The sequence below is a fragment of the Phocoena phocoena genome, chromosome 2 (genome assembly GCF_963924675.1).
Source record: "Phocoena phocoena chromosome 2, mPhoPho1.1, whole genome shotgun sequence".
Lineage (NCBI taxonomy): Eukaryota > Metazoa > Chordata > Mammalia > Artiodactyla > Phocoenidae > Phocoena > Phocoena phocoena.
The window spans coordinates 135719222-135732555 of NC_089220.1; the positions used below are offsets into that span (position 1 = coordinate 135719222).

Consider the following 13334-nt stretch of genomic DNA (forward strand, 5'->3'; position numbering starts at 1 on the left):
CCTGGTCTTAGAGGAAATGCTTTCAGTTTTTCACCATTGAGAAATCATTCTCAGTTGGCTGTGGGTTTGTCATATATGGCTTTTATTATGTTGAGGTAGATTCCCTCTATGCCCACTTTCTGGAGAGTTTTTATCAGAAATCAGTGTTGAATTTTGTCAAAAGCTTTCTCTGCATGTATTGAGATATTCACATGGTTTTTATCCTTCAATTTGTTAATATAGTGTATCACATTGATTGATTTGTGTATATTGAAGAATCCTTGCATTCCTGGGATAAAGCCTCTTGCTCATGATATACGATCCTTTTAATGTGCTGTTGGATTCTGTTTGCTAGTATTTTGTTGAGGATTTTTGCATGTATATTCATCAGTGATCATCAGTGATATTGGCCTGTAATTTTCTTTTTTTGTGACATCTTTGTCTGGTGTTGGTATCAGGGTGATGATGTCCTTGTAGAATGATTTCGGGAGTGTTCTTCCCTCTGCTATATTTTGGAAGAGTTTGAGAAAGATAGGTATTAGCTTTTCTCTAAATGTTTGATAGAATTCTCCTGTGAAACCATCTGGTTCTGGGCTTTTGTTTGTTGGAAGATTTTTAATCACAGTTTCAATTTCAGTGTTTGTGATTGGTCTGTTCATATTTTCTGTTTCTTCCTGGTTTAGTCTTGGAAGGTTGTACTTTTCTAAGAATTTGTCCATTTGTTCCAGGTTGTCCATTTTATTGGCATGTAGTTGCTTGTAGTAGTCTCAAATGATCCTTTATATTTATGCCGTGTCTTCTCTTTCTTTGCTTCTAATTCTGTTGATATGAGTCTTCTCCCATTTTTTCTTGATGAGTCTGGCTAATGGTTTATCAATTTTGCTTATCTTCTCAAAGAACCAGCTTTTAGTTTTATTGATTTTTGCTATTGTTTCCTTCATTTCTTTTTCATTTATTTCTGATCTGATTTTTATGATTTCTTTCCTTCTGTGAACACTGGGGTTTTTTTCTTATTCTTTCTCTAATTGCTTTAGGTGTAAGGTTAGGTTGTTTATTTGAGATTTTTCTTGTTTCTTAAGGTAGGATGGTATTGCTATAAACTTCTCTCTTAGAACTGGTTTTGCTGCATCCCGTAGGTTTTGGGTCATCATGTTTTCATTGTCATTTGTTTCTAGGTATTTTTTGCTTTCCTCTTTGATTTCTTCAGTGATCTATTGGTTGTTTAGTAGCATATTTGTTTAGCCTTCATGTGTTTGTATTTTTTGCCTTTTTTTCCCCCTGTAATTGATATCTAGTCTCATAGTATTGTGGTCAGAAAAGATGCTTGATATCATTTCAATTTTCTTAAATTTACTGAGGCTTGATTTGACTCAAGATGTGATCTATCCTGGAGAATGTTCCATATGCACTTGAGAAGAAATTGTATTTTATTGTTTTTCGATAGAATGTCCTATAAATATCAATTAAGTCCATCTGGTCTGTTGTGTCATTTAAAGTTTGTGTTTCCTTACTTATTTTCTGTTTGGATGATCTGTCCATTGGTATAAGCGAGGTGTTAAATTCCTCTACTATTATTGAAAAGCTTTTGTCTGAGTCCTTGGTCTTGATGATATTGCCCATGGATTTGGAAGTACTTCAAAACCAGCTCCACTCTGCTTACGAAAAGTCAGGTGGGTTGGGTCCTCCCAGCCTTGATTGCAGTGCTGTGCTCCTGGTTCGCTGGCTCAGACAGTAGTCCCCCCTCTGTCACACTCTCTACTGAGCTTTACTAACCAAAGCAGTCTGAGGTCTGGGTTTCCATTTCTTTAGTAAAAACTTCCCACAATTGATGATGATTCCCACAAGATATCTTTGACAGCATCTGGATAGAGTTGGGGGGAGGGGTACTTTTTCTTTTCTTTTTTTCCCAGGATAAAATGGACAAGTTCCATGCTGGGCACAGAATCTAGTTCAAACTTTGCACCATATGTCCACGGTTTTTCTTTTCTTTCACTGTGTAGGAGCCATCTCAGTTTCCATTTCTGTTTTCTCCTCTGTCTCTGAAAAATAGTGATTAGTAAGATCCATTTGTCATCTATTTTCCTTGGTAATTGGCTGTGTGTGTGTGTGTGTGTATGTGTGTGTGTGTGTGTGTGTGTGTGTGTCTGCTTTTACCCATACTCCTATTCCCTCTCCAGCTAGGCAGGAGGCTGGGATGGTACCAGATGGCATTCTGGGCACCTCTGATCTGCAGGCAATGTGTTCTATCCCTTTTAAAGGTCCTCCTGCTTTATCCGCCTGTTATTTAAATAACTCCTTTTCCCTCCACTTTCTGTTTCTGCTGCTACAACTCCACATCCCATGGCCAATTCTAGAGAGTATCTAGGGTTAAATTCTAGGGCTACCTACTTCTTTTTTTCTGGAAACTGTCTTATTTATAGATGGTTTCATCTTGTATATAGAAAGTCTCAATAAATCCACTAAAAAACTACCAGAACTAATAAACAGGTTCTGCAGTGTGACCATGGTAAAAGATCAATATTCAAAAATCAATGCTCAGTGCTCCAGGTTCTGCTGGGTAGCTGGTGTAATTGCCAGATGTTGGGGTCAGACAGAGTTGAGGGGAAGTTCCAGCTCTGCTGCTTTCTAATGTTACTTCAGGTGGGTTAATTTACCTTGAATAGTCCCTTCATCTATAAAATGGGAATTGTTATGGGAAATAAGTTAGCTAATGTTACTTCTCATAGCAAGTCGTCAAGAAATCCTGTTATCTCCAAATTCAAAACATATCCATGTTCTTCTTGAGAAGATCCCTCTAGTTGTACCCTGAAGAACAGTTTGAAGGGACCTCTAGTGAATATGGATGCATCAGTTTTGGGGCTATAGCAGTAGTTAGGTGACTGCTGACATTTAGGTGATTAATATTCATTTAGATTTTCTTTAATTTTTTAAAAACAGAGTTTTCTAGCTTTCAGTGTAAAAGGCTTGAGTTTCTTTTATTAAATTTATTACCAGGAATTTTATTCTTTTGCTGCCGTTATAAGTGAGATTGCCATTTTAAATCTCATTTTTGAACTATTCATTGCTAGTTTACAGGAATACAATTGATTTTTGAATATTGATTGCAGAACTTATTAGTTCTGATAGTTCTTTAGTGGATTCATTTACTTTCTATATATAAGACTCAACTGTCTATAAATAAGATAGTTTTACTCCCTCTTTTCCAATCTGCATGCCTTTCCTTCCTCCCTTCTTTCCTTCCTTCCTTCCTTCCTTCCTTCCTTCCTTTCTTCCTTCCTTCCTTCCTTCCTTCCTTCCTTCTTTCCTTCATTCCTTCCTTTGTTCCCTCCTTCCTAAATGCCCTGGTTAGAACCTCCAGTACAATGTTGAACAGAGGTGATGAAAATGGATATCCTTATTTTGTTCCTGTTCATAGAAGGAAAGCATTCAATCATCTTTCTCCATTAAGTATCATGTTAACTATTGGTTTTAAGTAGATCCCTTTATCAGGTGGAGGAAGTTATCTTCTATCCCTAGTGTGTTGAGTATTTTTATCATGAAAGCATAATCGATTTTATCACAGTTTTTCTGTGTCTATTAAAATGATAATATGGTTTTTATTCTTTATTTTATTATTACGGTGGGTTATTACATTAGTTGATTTTCAGATGTTCAACCAACCCTGCATTCCTGGGAGAAATCCCACATGACCATTGTCTATAAAATTTTTTACTCATTGCTCTATTTGGTTTGCTCCACAAAGCTCTCTACTGCTTTCTACTCTGGTCTGTCTCTGGTTTCTACTCTTGCTTCCTTAGAGATCTTTTCTCTTTTGAAAAATAGAGCAGTCAGAGAAATCTTCTTAAAACATGTTAGATCATTGCTCAAAATCCTGTAGTGAATCCCTCACTTGGAGTGAAGGGAAAGCCGTTAGAGTGCTTACCAGGCCCTACGTGAATAGTTCCCTGTTACTCCTCACCCCAGCTCCTGCTCCTCTCCTCTCATCTGTTTTGGCTCCAGCAGCCCTGGCCAACTTGCTCTTCTTTGAACAGGTCAGGCCTATTGTCATTTTAGAGGGTCTGAACATGCTTCCTTCTGGTATTCATATAGCAACTTTCTTCCCTCCTTCATGCCTTTGCTCAGAGTTTCCCTTCTCCATGAAGCCTACTGTAGCCAAAATTGCAACCCAGCCCTGTGCATCTTATCTCTTTACCTTGTTCTTACTTTTCTTTTTTTTTCCCTCATAGCACTGACCACATTTTAGAATGCTAATTTAATGTATTTCTCAAAAATACTGATTAACTATTTCTTTCACCCTAACCCTTTTGAGTGCAAGAAACTTTGGTTTATTAGTTTATCCCAGCACATAGTAAGTGCTCAGTAAATATTTGTTGAATGAATGGACAGTGTATATAAAGCTCCTATACCAGGGCCTGATATTTGGAAAAGGTTCAGCAAATATTCGATGGTGTTCTGTATTCAAATACTATTAAATGGTGGGGATAGAATAAGGCAAAGCAAAATGTTTTCTGTTTTCTGGAGTTTGCAGACTGGAAGAGGAGACAGACATTAATAAAATAATCATGAAATGAGTGAAGAATTACAAACTGAATTGAGCAATTAAAAAGGGTGGGTTGTGAAGGATGAACACACCAATCAGAGGGCCTGGACCTAGGCTAGGGGGTCACAGAAGTCTTTCCTAAGGAAGTGACACCTGAGTTAGGATGTGAAGGAGGAGGGGAAGGTCTAGAGCATTTTAGGCTGTGTCATTAGCAAGGACAAAGGACAAGTTATGGGAACATGTTCCAAAGCTTGGAAAAAGCCAGAGGGGCAGAACCACAGAGAGTAAGAGGGTGGTATGAAGTTAGGCTGGAGCAGGTGACAGGAGCCACTTTGTAGGTCTCCTAGACCATGTTTTAGGATTTGGATTTTTATCCAAGAGTGGAAGTGGGCATGGGAGTGGCAATGTGAGGGTGCCTCAATCAGATGTTCTTGGGAAGATCACTCTAGTTGCAGCTGAAAGAACAGTTTGAAGGGGTCCTAGAGTTGATATGAATAGACTCATTGTGGAATTTCACAGTAGTTAGGTGAGAGATATTTGGTTGATTTTAATTTATTCCATTAACTTATGCTCAACTATATTTTCCTTTTATTGTTTGAATTTTATTTAATTTATTTTTTTATACAGCAGGTTCTTAATTAGTCTTCAGTTTTATACACATCAGTGTATACATGTCAATCCCAATCTCCCAGTTCATCCCACCACCCTGCCGCTTTCCCCGCTTAGTGTCCATACGTTTGTTCTCTACATCTGTGTCTCAATTTCTGCCCTGCAAACCGGTTCATTTGTACCATTTTTCTAGGGTCCACATATACGCGTTAATATGCGATATTTGTTTTTCTCCTTCTGATTTACTTCACTGTGTATGACAGCCTCTAGATCCATCCACGTCTCAATAATGACCCAATTTCGTTCCTTTTTATGGCTGAGCATTATTCCATTGTATATATGTACCACATCTTCTTTATCCATTCGTCTGTTGATGGGCATTTAGGTTGCTTCCATGTCCTGGCTATTGTAAATAGTGCTGCAATGAACATTGGCATGCATGTGTATTTTGGAATTATGGTTTTCTCTGGGTATATGCCCAGTAGTAGGATTGCTGGATCATATGGGAATTCTATTTTTAGTTTTTTAAGGAACCTCCATACTGTTCTCCATAGTGGCTGTATCAATTTACATTCCCACCAACAGTGTAAGAGGGTTCCCTTTCTCCACACCCTCTCCAGCATTTGTTGTTTGTAGATTTTCTGATGATACCCACTCTAACCGGTGTGAGGTGATATCTCATTGTAGTTTTGATTTGCATTTCTCTAATAATTAGTGATGTTGAGCAGCTTTTCATGTGCTTCTTGGCCATCTGTATGTCTTCTTTGGAGAAATGTCTATTTAGGTCTTCTGTCCACTTTTGGATTGGGTTGTTTGTTTTTTTAATATTGAGCTGCATGAGCTGTTTGTATATTTTGGAGATTAATCCTTTGTCCATTGATTCGTTTGCAAATATTTTCTCCCATTCTGAGGGTTGTCTTTTGGTCTTGTTTATGGTTTCCTTTGCTGTGTGAAAGCTTTGAAGTTTCATTAGGTCCCATTTGTTTATTTTTGTTTTTATTTCCGTTACTCTAGGAGGTGGATCAAAAAAGATCTTGCTGTGATTTATATCAAAGAGTGTTCTTCCTGTGTTTTCCTCTAAGAGTTTTATAGTGTCCGGTCTTACATTTAGGTCCCTAATCCATTTTGAATTTATTTTTGTGTATGGTGTTAGGGGGTGTTCTAATTTCATTCTTTTACATGTAGCTGTCCAGTTTTCCCAGCAACAATTATTGAAGAGACTGTCTTTTCTCTATTGTAGATCCTTGCCTCCTTTGTCATAGATTAGTAGACCATAGGTGCGTGGGTTTACCTCTGGGCTTTCTATCTTGTTCCGTTGATCTATGTTTCTGTTTTTGTGCCAGTACCATAATGTCTTGATTACTGTAGCTTTGTAGTATAGTCTGAAGTCAGGGAGTCTAATTCCTCCAGCTGCGTTTTTTTCCTTCAAGACTGCTTTGGCTCTTCGGGGTCTTTTGTGTCTCCATACAAATTTAAAAATTTTTTGTTCTAGTTCTGTAAAAAATGCCATTGGTAATTTGATAGGGATTGCATTTAATCTGTAGATTGCTTTTGGTAGTATAGTCATTTTCACAATATTGATTATTCCAATCCAAGAACATGGTATATCTCTCCATCTGTTGGTATCATCTTAAATTTCTTTCATCAATGTCTAATAGTTTTCTGCATACAGGTCTTTTGTCTCCTAGTAGGTTTATTCCTAGGTCTTTTATTCTTTTTGTTGAAATGGTAAATGGGAATGTTCCCTTAATTTCTCTTTCAGATTTTTCATCATTAGTGTATAGGAATGCAAGAGATTTCTGTGCATTAATTTTGTATCGTGCAGCTTTACCAAATTCATTGATTAGCTCTAGTAGTTTTCTGGTGGCATCTTTAAGATTCTCTATGTATAGTATCATGTCATCTGCAAATGGTGACGGTTTAACTTCTTCTTTTCCAATTTGTATTCTTTTTATTTGATTTCCTTCTATGATTGCCGTGGCTAGGACTTCCAAAACTATGTTGAATAATTGTGGTGAGAGTGGACATCCTTGTCTTGTTCCTGATCTTACAAGAAATGCTTTCAGTTTTTCACCATTAAGAATGATGTTTGCTGTGGGTTTGTTGTATATGACCTTTATTATGTTGAGGTAGGTTCCCTCCATGCCCACTCTCTGGAGAGTTTTTATCAGAAATGGGTGGTGAATTTTATCAAAAGCTTTTTCTGCATCTATTGAGATGATCATATGGTTTTTATTCTTCAATTTGTTAATAAGGTGTATCACATTGATTGATTTGCATATATTGAAGAATCCTTGCATCTCTGGGATAAATGCCACTTGATCATGGTGTGTGATCCTTTTAATGTGTTGTTGGATTCTGTTTGCTAGTATTTTGTTGAGGATTTTTGCATGTATATTCATCAGTGATATTGGTCTGTAATTTTCTTTTTTTGTAGTATCTTTGTCTGGTTTTGGTATCAGGGTGATGGTGGCCTCATAGAATGAGTTTGGGAGTGTTCCTTCCTCTGCAATTTTGTGGCAGAGTTTGGGAAGGATGGGTGTTAGCTCTTCTCTAAATGTTTAATAGAATTCACCTGTGAAGCCATCTGGTCCTGGACTTTTATTTGTTGGAAGATTTTTAATCACAGTTTCAATTTCATTACTTGTGATTGGTCTGTTCATATTTTCTGTTTCTTCCTGGTTCAGTCTTGAAAGGTTTTACTTCTCTAAGAATTTGTCCATTTCTTCCAGGTTGTCCATTTTATTGGCATAGAGTTGCTTGTAGTAGTCTCTTAGGATGCTTTGTATTTCTGCAGTGTCTGTTTTAACTTCTCCTTTTTCATTTCTAATTTTATTGATTTGAGTCCTCTCCCTCTTTTTCTTGATGAGTCTGGCTAATTGTTTATCGATTTTTTTTATCTTCTCAAAGAACCAGCTTTTAGTTTTATTGATCTTTGCTATTGTTTTCTTTGTTTCTATTTCATTTACTCCTGCTCTGATCTTTATGATTTCTTTCCTTCTGCTAACTTTGGGTTTTGTTTGTTCTTCTTTCTCTAGTTCCTTTTGGTGTAAGGTTGGATTGCTTATTTGAGATTTTTCTTGTTTCTTGAGGTAGGCTTGTATAGCTATAAACTTCCCTCTTAGAACTGTTTTTGCTGCATCCCATAGGTTTTGGATCATCGTGTTTTCATTGTCATTTGTCTCTACGTATTGTTTGATTTCCTTTGATTTCTTCAGTGATCCCTTGGTATTTAGTAACATATTGTTTAGCCTCCATGTGTTTGTGTGTTTTATGTTTTTTCCCCTGTAATTCGTTTCTAATCTCATAGCATTTCGGTCAGAAAAGATGCTTGATATGATTTCAATTTTCTTAAATTTACTGAGGCTTGATTTGTGACCCAAGATGTGATCTATCCTGGAGAATGTTCCGCGCCACCAGGGAAGCCCAAGCCTGTGTCTTTTAGTGGAGCATTTAATCCATTCACGTTTCAGGTAATTATCAATATGTGTGTTCCTATGACCATTTTCTAATTGTTTTGGGTTTGTTTTTGTAGGTCCTTTTCTTCTCTTGTGTTTCCCACTTAGAAAAGTTCCTTTAACAGTTGTTGTAGAGCTGGTTTGGTGGTGCTGAATTCTCTTAGCTTTTGCTTGTCTGTAAAGTCTGCTGTTTTTGGATGGAATGTCCTATAAATATCAATTAAATCTATCTGGTCTATTGTGTCATTTAAAGCTTGTGTTTCCTTATTAATTTTCTGTTTGGCTGATCTGTCCATTGGTGTAAGTGAGGTCTTAAAGTCCCACTATTATTGTGTTACTGTCAATTTCCTCTTTTATAGCTTTTAGCAGTTGCCTTATGAATTGAGGTGTTCCTATGTTGGGTGCATATATATTTATAATTGTTATATCTTCTTCTTGGATTGGTTCCTTGATCATTATGTAGTGTCCTTCCTTGTCTCTTGTAACATTCTTTATTTTAAAGTCTCTTTTACCTGATATGAGTATTGCTACTCCAGCTTTCTTTTGATTTCTATTTTCATGGAATATCTTTTCCATCCCCTCACTTTCAGTCTGTATGTGTCCCTCGGTCTAAAGTGGATCTCTTCTAGACACCACATGTATAGGTCTTATTTTTGTAACCATTCAGCAAGACTGTGTCTTTTTTTTTTTTTTTTTTTTGCGGTATGCATGCCTCTCACTGCTGTGGCCTCTCCCGTTGTGGAGCACAGGCTCCAGACGTGCAGGCTCAGCAGCCATGGCTCACGGGCCTAGTCGCTCCACGGCATGTGGTATCTTCCCAGACTGGGGCCTGAACCTGTGTCCCCTGCATCGGCAGGTGAACTCTCAACCACTGCGCCACCAGGGAAACCCAAGCCTGTGTCTTTTAGTGGAGCATTTAATCCATTCACGTTTCAGGTAATTATCAATATGTGTGTTCCTATGACCATTTTCTTAATTGTTTTGGGTTTGTTTTTGTAGGTCCTTTTCTTCTCTTGTGTTTCCCACTTAGAAAAGTTCCTTTAGCAGTTGTTGTAGAGCTGGTTTGGTGGTGCTGAATTCTCTTAGCTTTTGCTTGTCTGTAAAGCTTTTGATTTCTCCATCGAATCTGAATGAGATCCTTGCTGGGTAGAGTAATCTTGGTTGTAGTTTCTTCCCTTTCATCACTTTAAGTATATCATGTCACTCCCTTTTGGCTTGTAGAGTTTCTGCTGAGAAATCAGCTGTTAATCTTATGGGGGTTCTCTTGTATGTTATTTGCTGTTTTTCCCTTGCTGCTTTCAATAATTTGTCTTTGTCTTTAATTTTGCCAATTTGATTACTATGTGTCTCAGCCTGTTTCTCCTTGGATTTATCCTGTATGGGACTCTCTGTGCTTCCTGGACTTGGGTGGCTATTTCCTTTCCAATGTTAGGGAAGTTTTCGACTCTAATCTCTTCAAATATTTTCTTGGGTCCTTTCTCTCTCTCTTCTCCTTCTGGGACCCCTATAATGTGAATGTTGTTGCATTAACAGCCAGAGGTCTCTTAGGCTGTCTTCATTTCTTTTCATTCTTTTTTCTTTATTCTGTTCCATGGCAGTGAATTCCACCATTCTGTCTTCCAGGTCACTTATCCGTTCTTCTACCTCAGTTATTCTGCTATTGATTCTTTCTAGTGTATTTTTCATTTCAGTTATTGTATTGTTCATCTCTGTTTGTTTGTTCTTTGATTCTTCTAGGTCTTTGTTAAACATTTCTTGCATCTTCTCAGTCTTTGCCTCCATTCTTTTTCCAAGGTCCTGGATCATCTTCACTATCATGATTCTGAATTCTTTTTCTGGAAGGTTGCCTATCTCCACTTCATTTAGTTGTTTTTCTGGGGTTTTATCTTGTTCCTTCATCTGATACATAGCCCTCTGCCTTTTCATCTTGTCTATCTTTCAGTGAATGTGGGTTTTGTTCCACAGACTGCAGGATTGTAGTTCTTCTTGCTTCTCTCCCATCTTTGCCTAATGTGACACTTACCATGTATTTTCTGCTATATCCTGTCACTGTTTGGATTCATGTTTATTTATTGTGTTATCATCCTATAAGCTACCTTCTAGAGGGTTGAGATCTGGGAGTCACCTTGAATCTTCCTCGCAACATCAAAGAGTAACTGAGCCAGATTGACACTGTCCTCTAAACCAGTTATTCTCAAAGGTTAATATGCATGTGAATTATCTGCTAGAATAAATGTACTGATTCAGCAGGCCAGAGATGGGGCTTGAGAGTCTGCATTTCTGTTTGGCTCTCAGGAAATATGAAGCTGCAGGTGGGAGACCCATGCTTTGAGTAGCAAGACTCTAAACTACCCTTTAACCCCTCTCTCTTCCTTCTTCCTCTACGTCACTCTTTTGGCTGGGGACCCTGTTACCTCAGATCCTCCTAACTGACCTGCCTGCAGCCTGTTCTTCCCCACCACCAGTGTATCCCTTATAAAACTATTATCTAACAGAGCCCTACCTCCATGGTGAACTCGCCCAAACAAATGTGCCATGCAAATCGGAAATGCAGAGTTGCCCTAAGACCTGACCTGTGATCTAAGGACCTGGCTAAGTATTTTGCTTGGGACATCCCCATTCTTTCTTTTCCTGCTTCTGTGGTTTCCTTCTTGTCTGCTAACCTCCTCTGATGAACTCAATATGGCTACTCTGCTTTTCCCCAAAGTACTGATTTTCATTTTGTCCCAACCCAAGCCAGGCCCTCTGCACTATGGCTCACAGATTTTCCACACTGGCTTGGGCTGCCAGCAGCACCTTCAAAGTGCCCTTTCTTAAATCCACTGTTGCCCCACTGTTAGGGAACCGTTGGCCAAAACTGCCCGCCTTAGCCAGGCATGATGGTAACCACTTGCATGAGTTGTCTCGCAGCAAGAGACAACTTTGTCTCCTTGGACATTCATTTCCAAGTGTTAGACAAGAAGGGGTCCCCTTCTTGGGGCCTTGGAAGAGGTCCTCCTTCCTGCAACAGCACTATGTCGTGTTACAAAAGAGCATAGCTGAGGAAGCTGAAAGTTGATTAGAGGAAATCATGGTTGGGAAGGAGAAATGATGTAGTCTATCGGTGAAAACTAGCCTTGCCTTCTTTACGACTGCAGGTTGTTTGGATCTCACAGAGCTGGGGGTCATCTCAGACACGGGATTGCATCAGTGAGTTTCAGGCCACTGCTTTGCAGAATTCCCTCGTGGGTTATGGGAAGCAGTAAGGTTTCAAGTGCCTACTTTCTGTTTTAGTTTATTTTTATTCATTCCTTTGTTATTATTATTATTTTTTTACTGTCAGCTCTGTTGCTCAATAGTAAATAATATATTGCAAAGAGAATTGTCCCTTATCAACTGGGCAGAGACCAGGGCAAAGAAAGTACCGAGAGAGAGTCTGGAGAACAATGGATGTGGAGGAAGCAAAGATGAGAAGTGAGATTCCTGGGTTTGGGGCCCCAGTTCTGCTCACATGTCTGTATAATCTTGGAAGGGTGATCTAGCCTCTTTGGCCTGTTTCCGCAGTTCTCAGAAGGGTGCTGGGGACATATCACTGTTTAACAGGCCTTAAGGATAAGTTAGTAGGACTGTGCAGAATACTTCTATTCTTTAATTTAAAAAGTACACATTCTCCCTCCCACAGTGTCCTCAGTGCCATGAAGTTTTCCTCTGCCCTGTAAGGGGGTCTTTGTGTGACCTTCCCAGGCTCAGGGAGTAGACTGAAGGATCACTAAGACCTGAGCCAAATGCATTTTCATTCTATATGCCTCCTCTCACTGCAAAGGCTGTCAAATTCCTTCATGGAGGAAAACAATGAATTTGGAAGGAAAATGTAATGTAACCATTTTTTACCCTAAGGAACCAGCTTCGTTTTCCAATGTGTGAATGTTTTCTAGTGTGTTCCCAGGGCCGTGAGTGTTTCAAGAAGTTTGCAGTGCACTGCTGTACTCACTCAACCTCCAAGTCTCACCCCCTCCCAACCCATTCTCCAGAGTCCCCAGGGTTTCCAGGTATAAATCAAGGGACTGCCAGAGCTCTGGCTGGAAGGAGCACAGCATGAGGAAGTTGGTGGAAGGTGGGAGGCAAGAGGAAGGGACTCCCTTTCAGCAGAGGAAGGGACTCTTGAGACCCATTTGCAAGACAGACAATTCACTCAGCGTGATTTCTACATTTGTGCCCCTTTAATGGTCAGCAGTAGAATCAATGGAATGCCTGCTACCTGGTTAATAATGGGGCAGTTAGGTGGCAGCAATGAGACGGCCAGCTATGGGATCCACGGGCTGACAAAAAGACCATTGAACATTGACTTTTCCACTTTTCTCTCTCTTTCCCCAGGGCAGCCACTGAAGTTCTGGCAGCATTGCTGAAATCCAGTAAGTGCCCCTTTTGAAACGTGGTTAGTTCTTTCCCCTCTGAGTTCAGTGAAAGATGCTCTTCTGTCTCCATGGCTCATTTTCAACCTGGAAGGCAATAGAGCCATTCCTGGATCTTTGGGGTGAGATGGAGGATATTACGGCTGCTCTAACTCGGGGCTGCAAAGAGAGAGTTAACCTCTCTCTCTGTGGAGGTGCCATTCATAATGCTGCCAAGACAATTGACTCTAACTGGAGTATTTTGTCTACTGCAGACCCGAGGAACTCTCCAGCTCCTTCTAATTGGACCAGCAGCTTTTAAGGACTGTTGGAATAAACTGCAGGTTCCAGTGGGATTGTCCTATGGAAGAAAAGTTT

General features: G+C 39.2%; 1 protein-coding gene across 1 annotated transcript in view; it reads left to right on the top strand.

The window, feature by feature from the left end:
• AGBL1 (AGBL carboxypeptidase 1) overlaps window positions 1–13334 on the top strand; it is a gene marked incomplete at its 5' end in the record, with an annotated part of 723168 nt that overhangs the window by 62685 nt on the left and 647149 nt on the right. The window contains one exon of the mRNA XM_065871763.1: window positions 12940–12977. Within this exon, the coding sequence (XP_065727835.1) occupies window positions 12940–12977 (38 nt within the window). The remainder of the gene's footprint in view (window positions 1–12939; window positions 12978–13334) is intronic.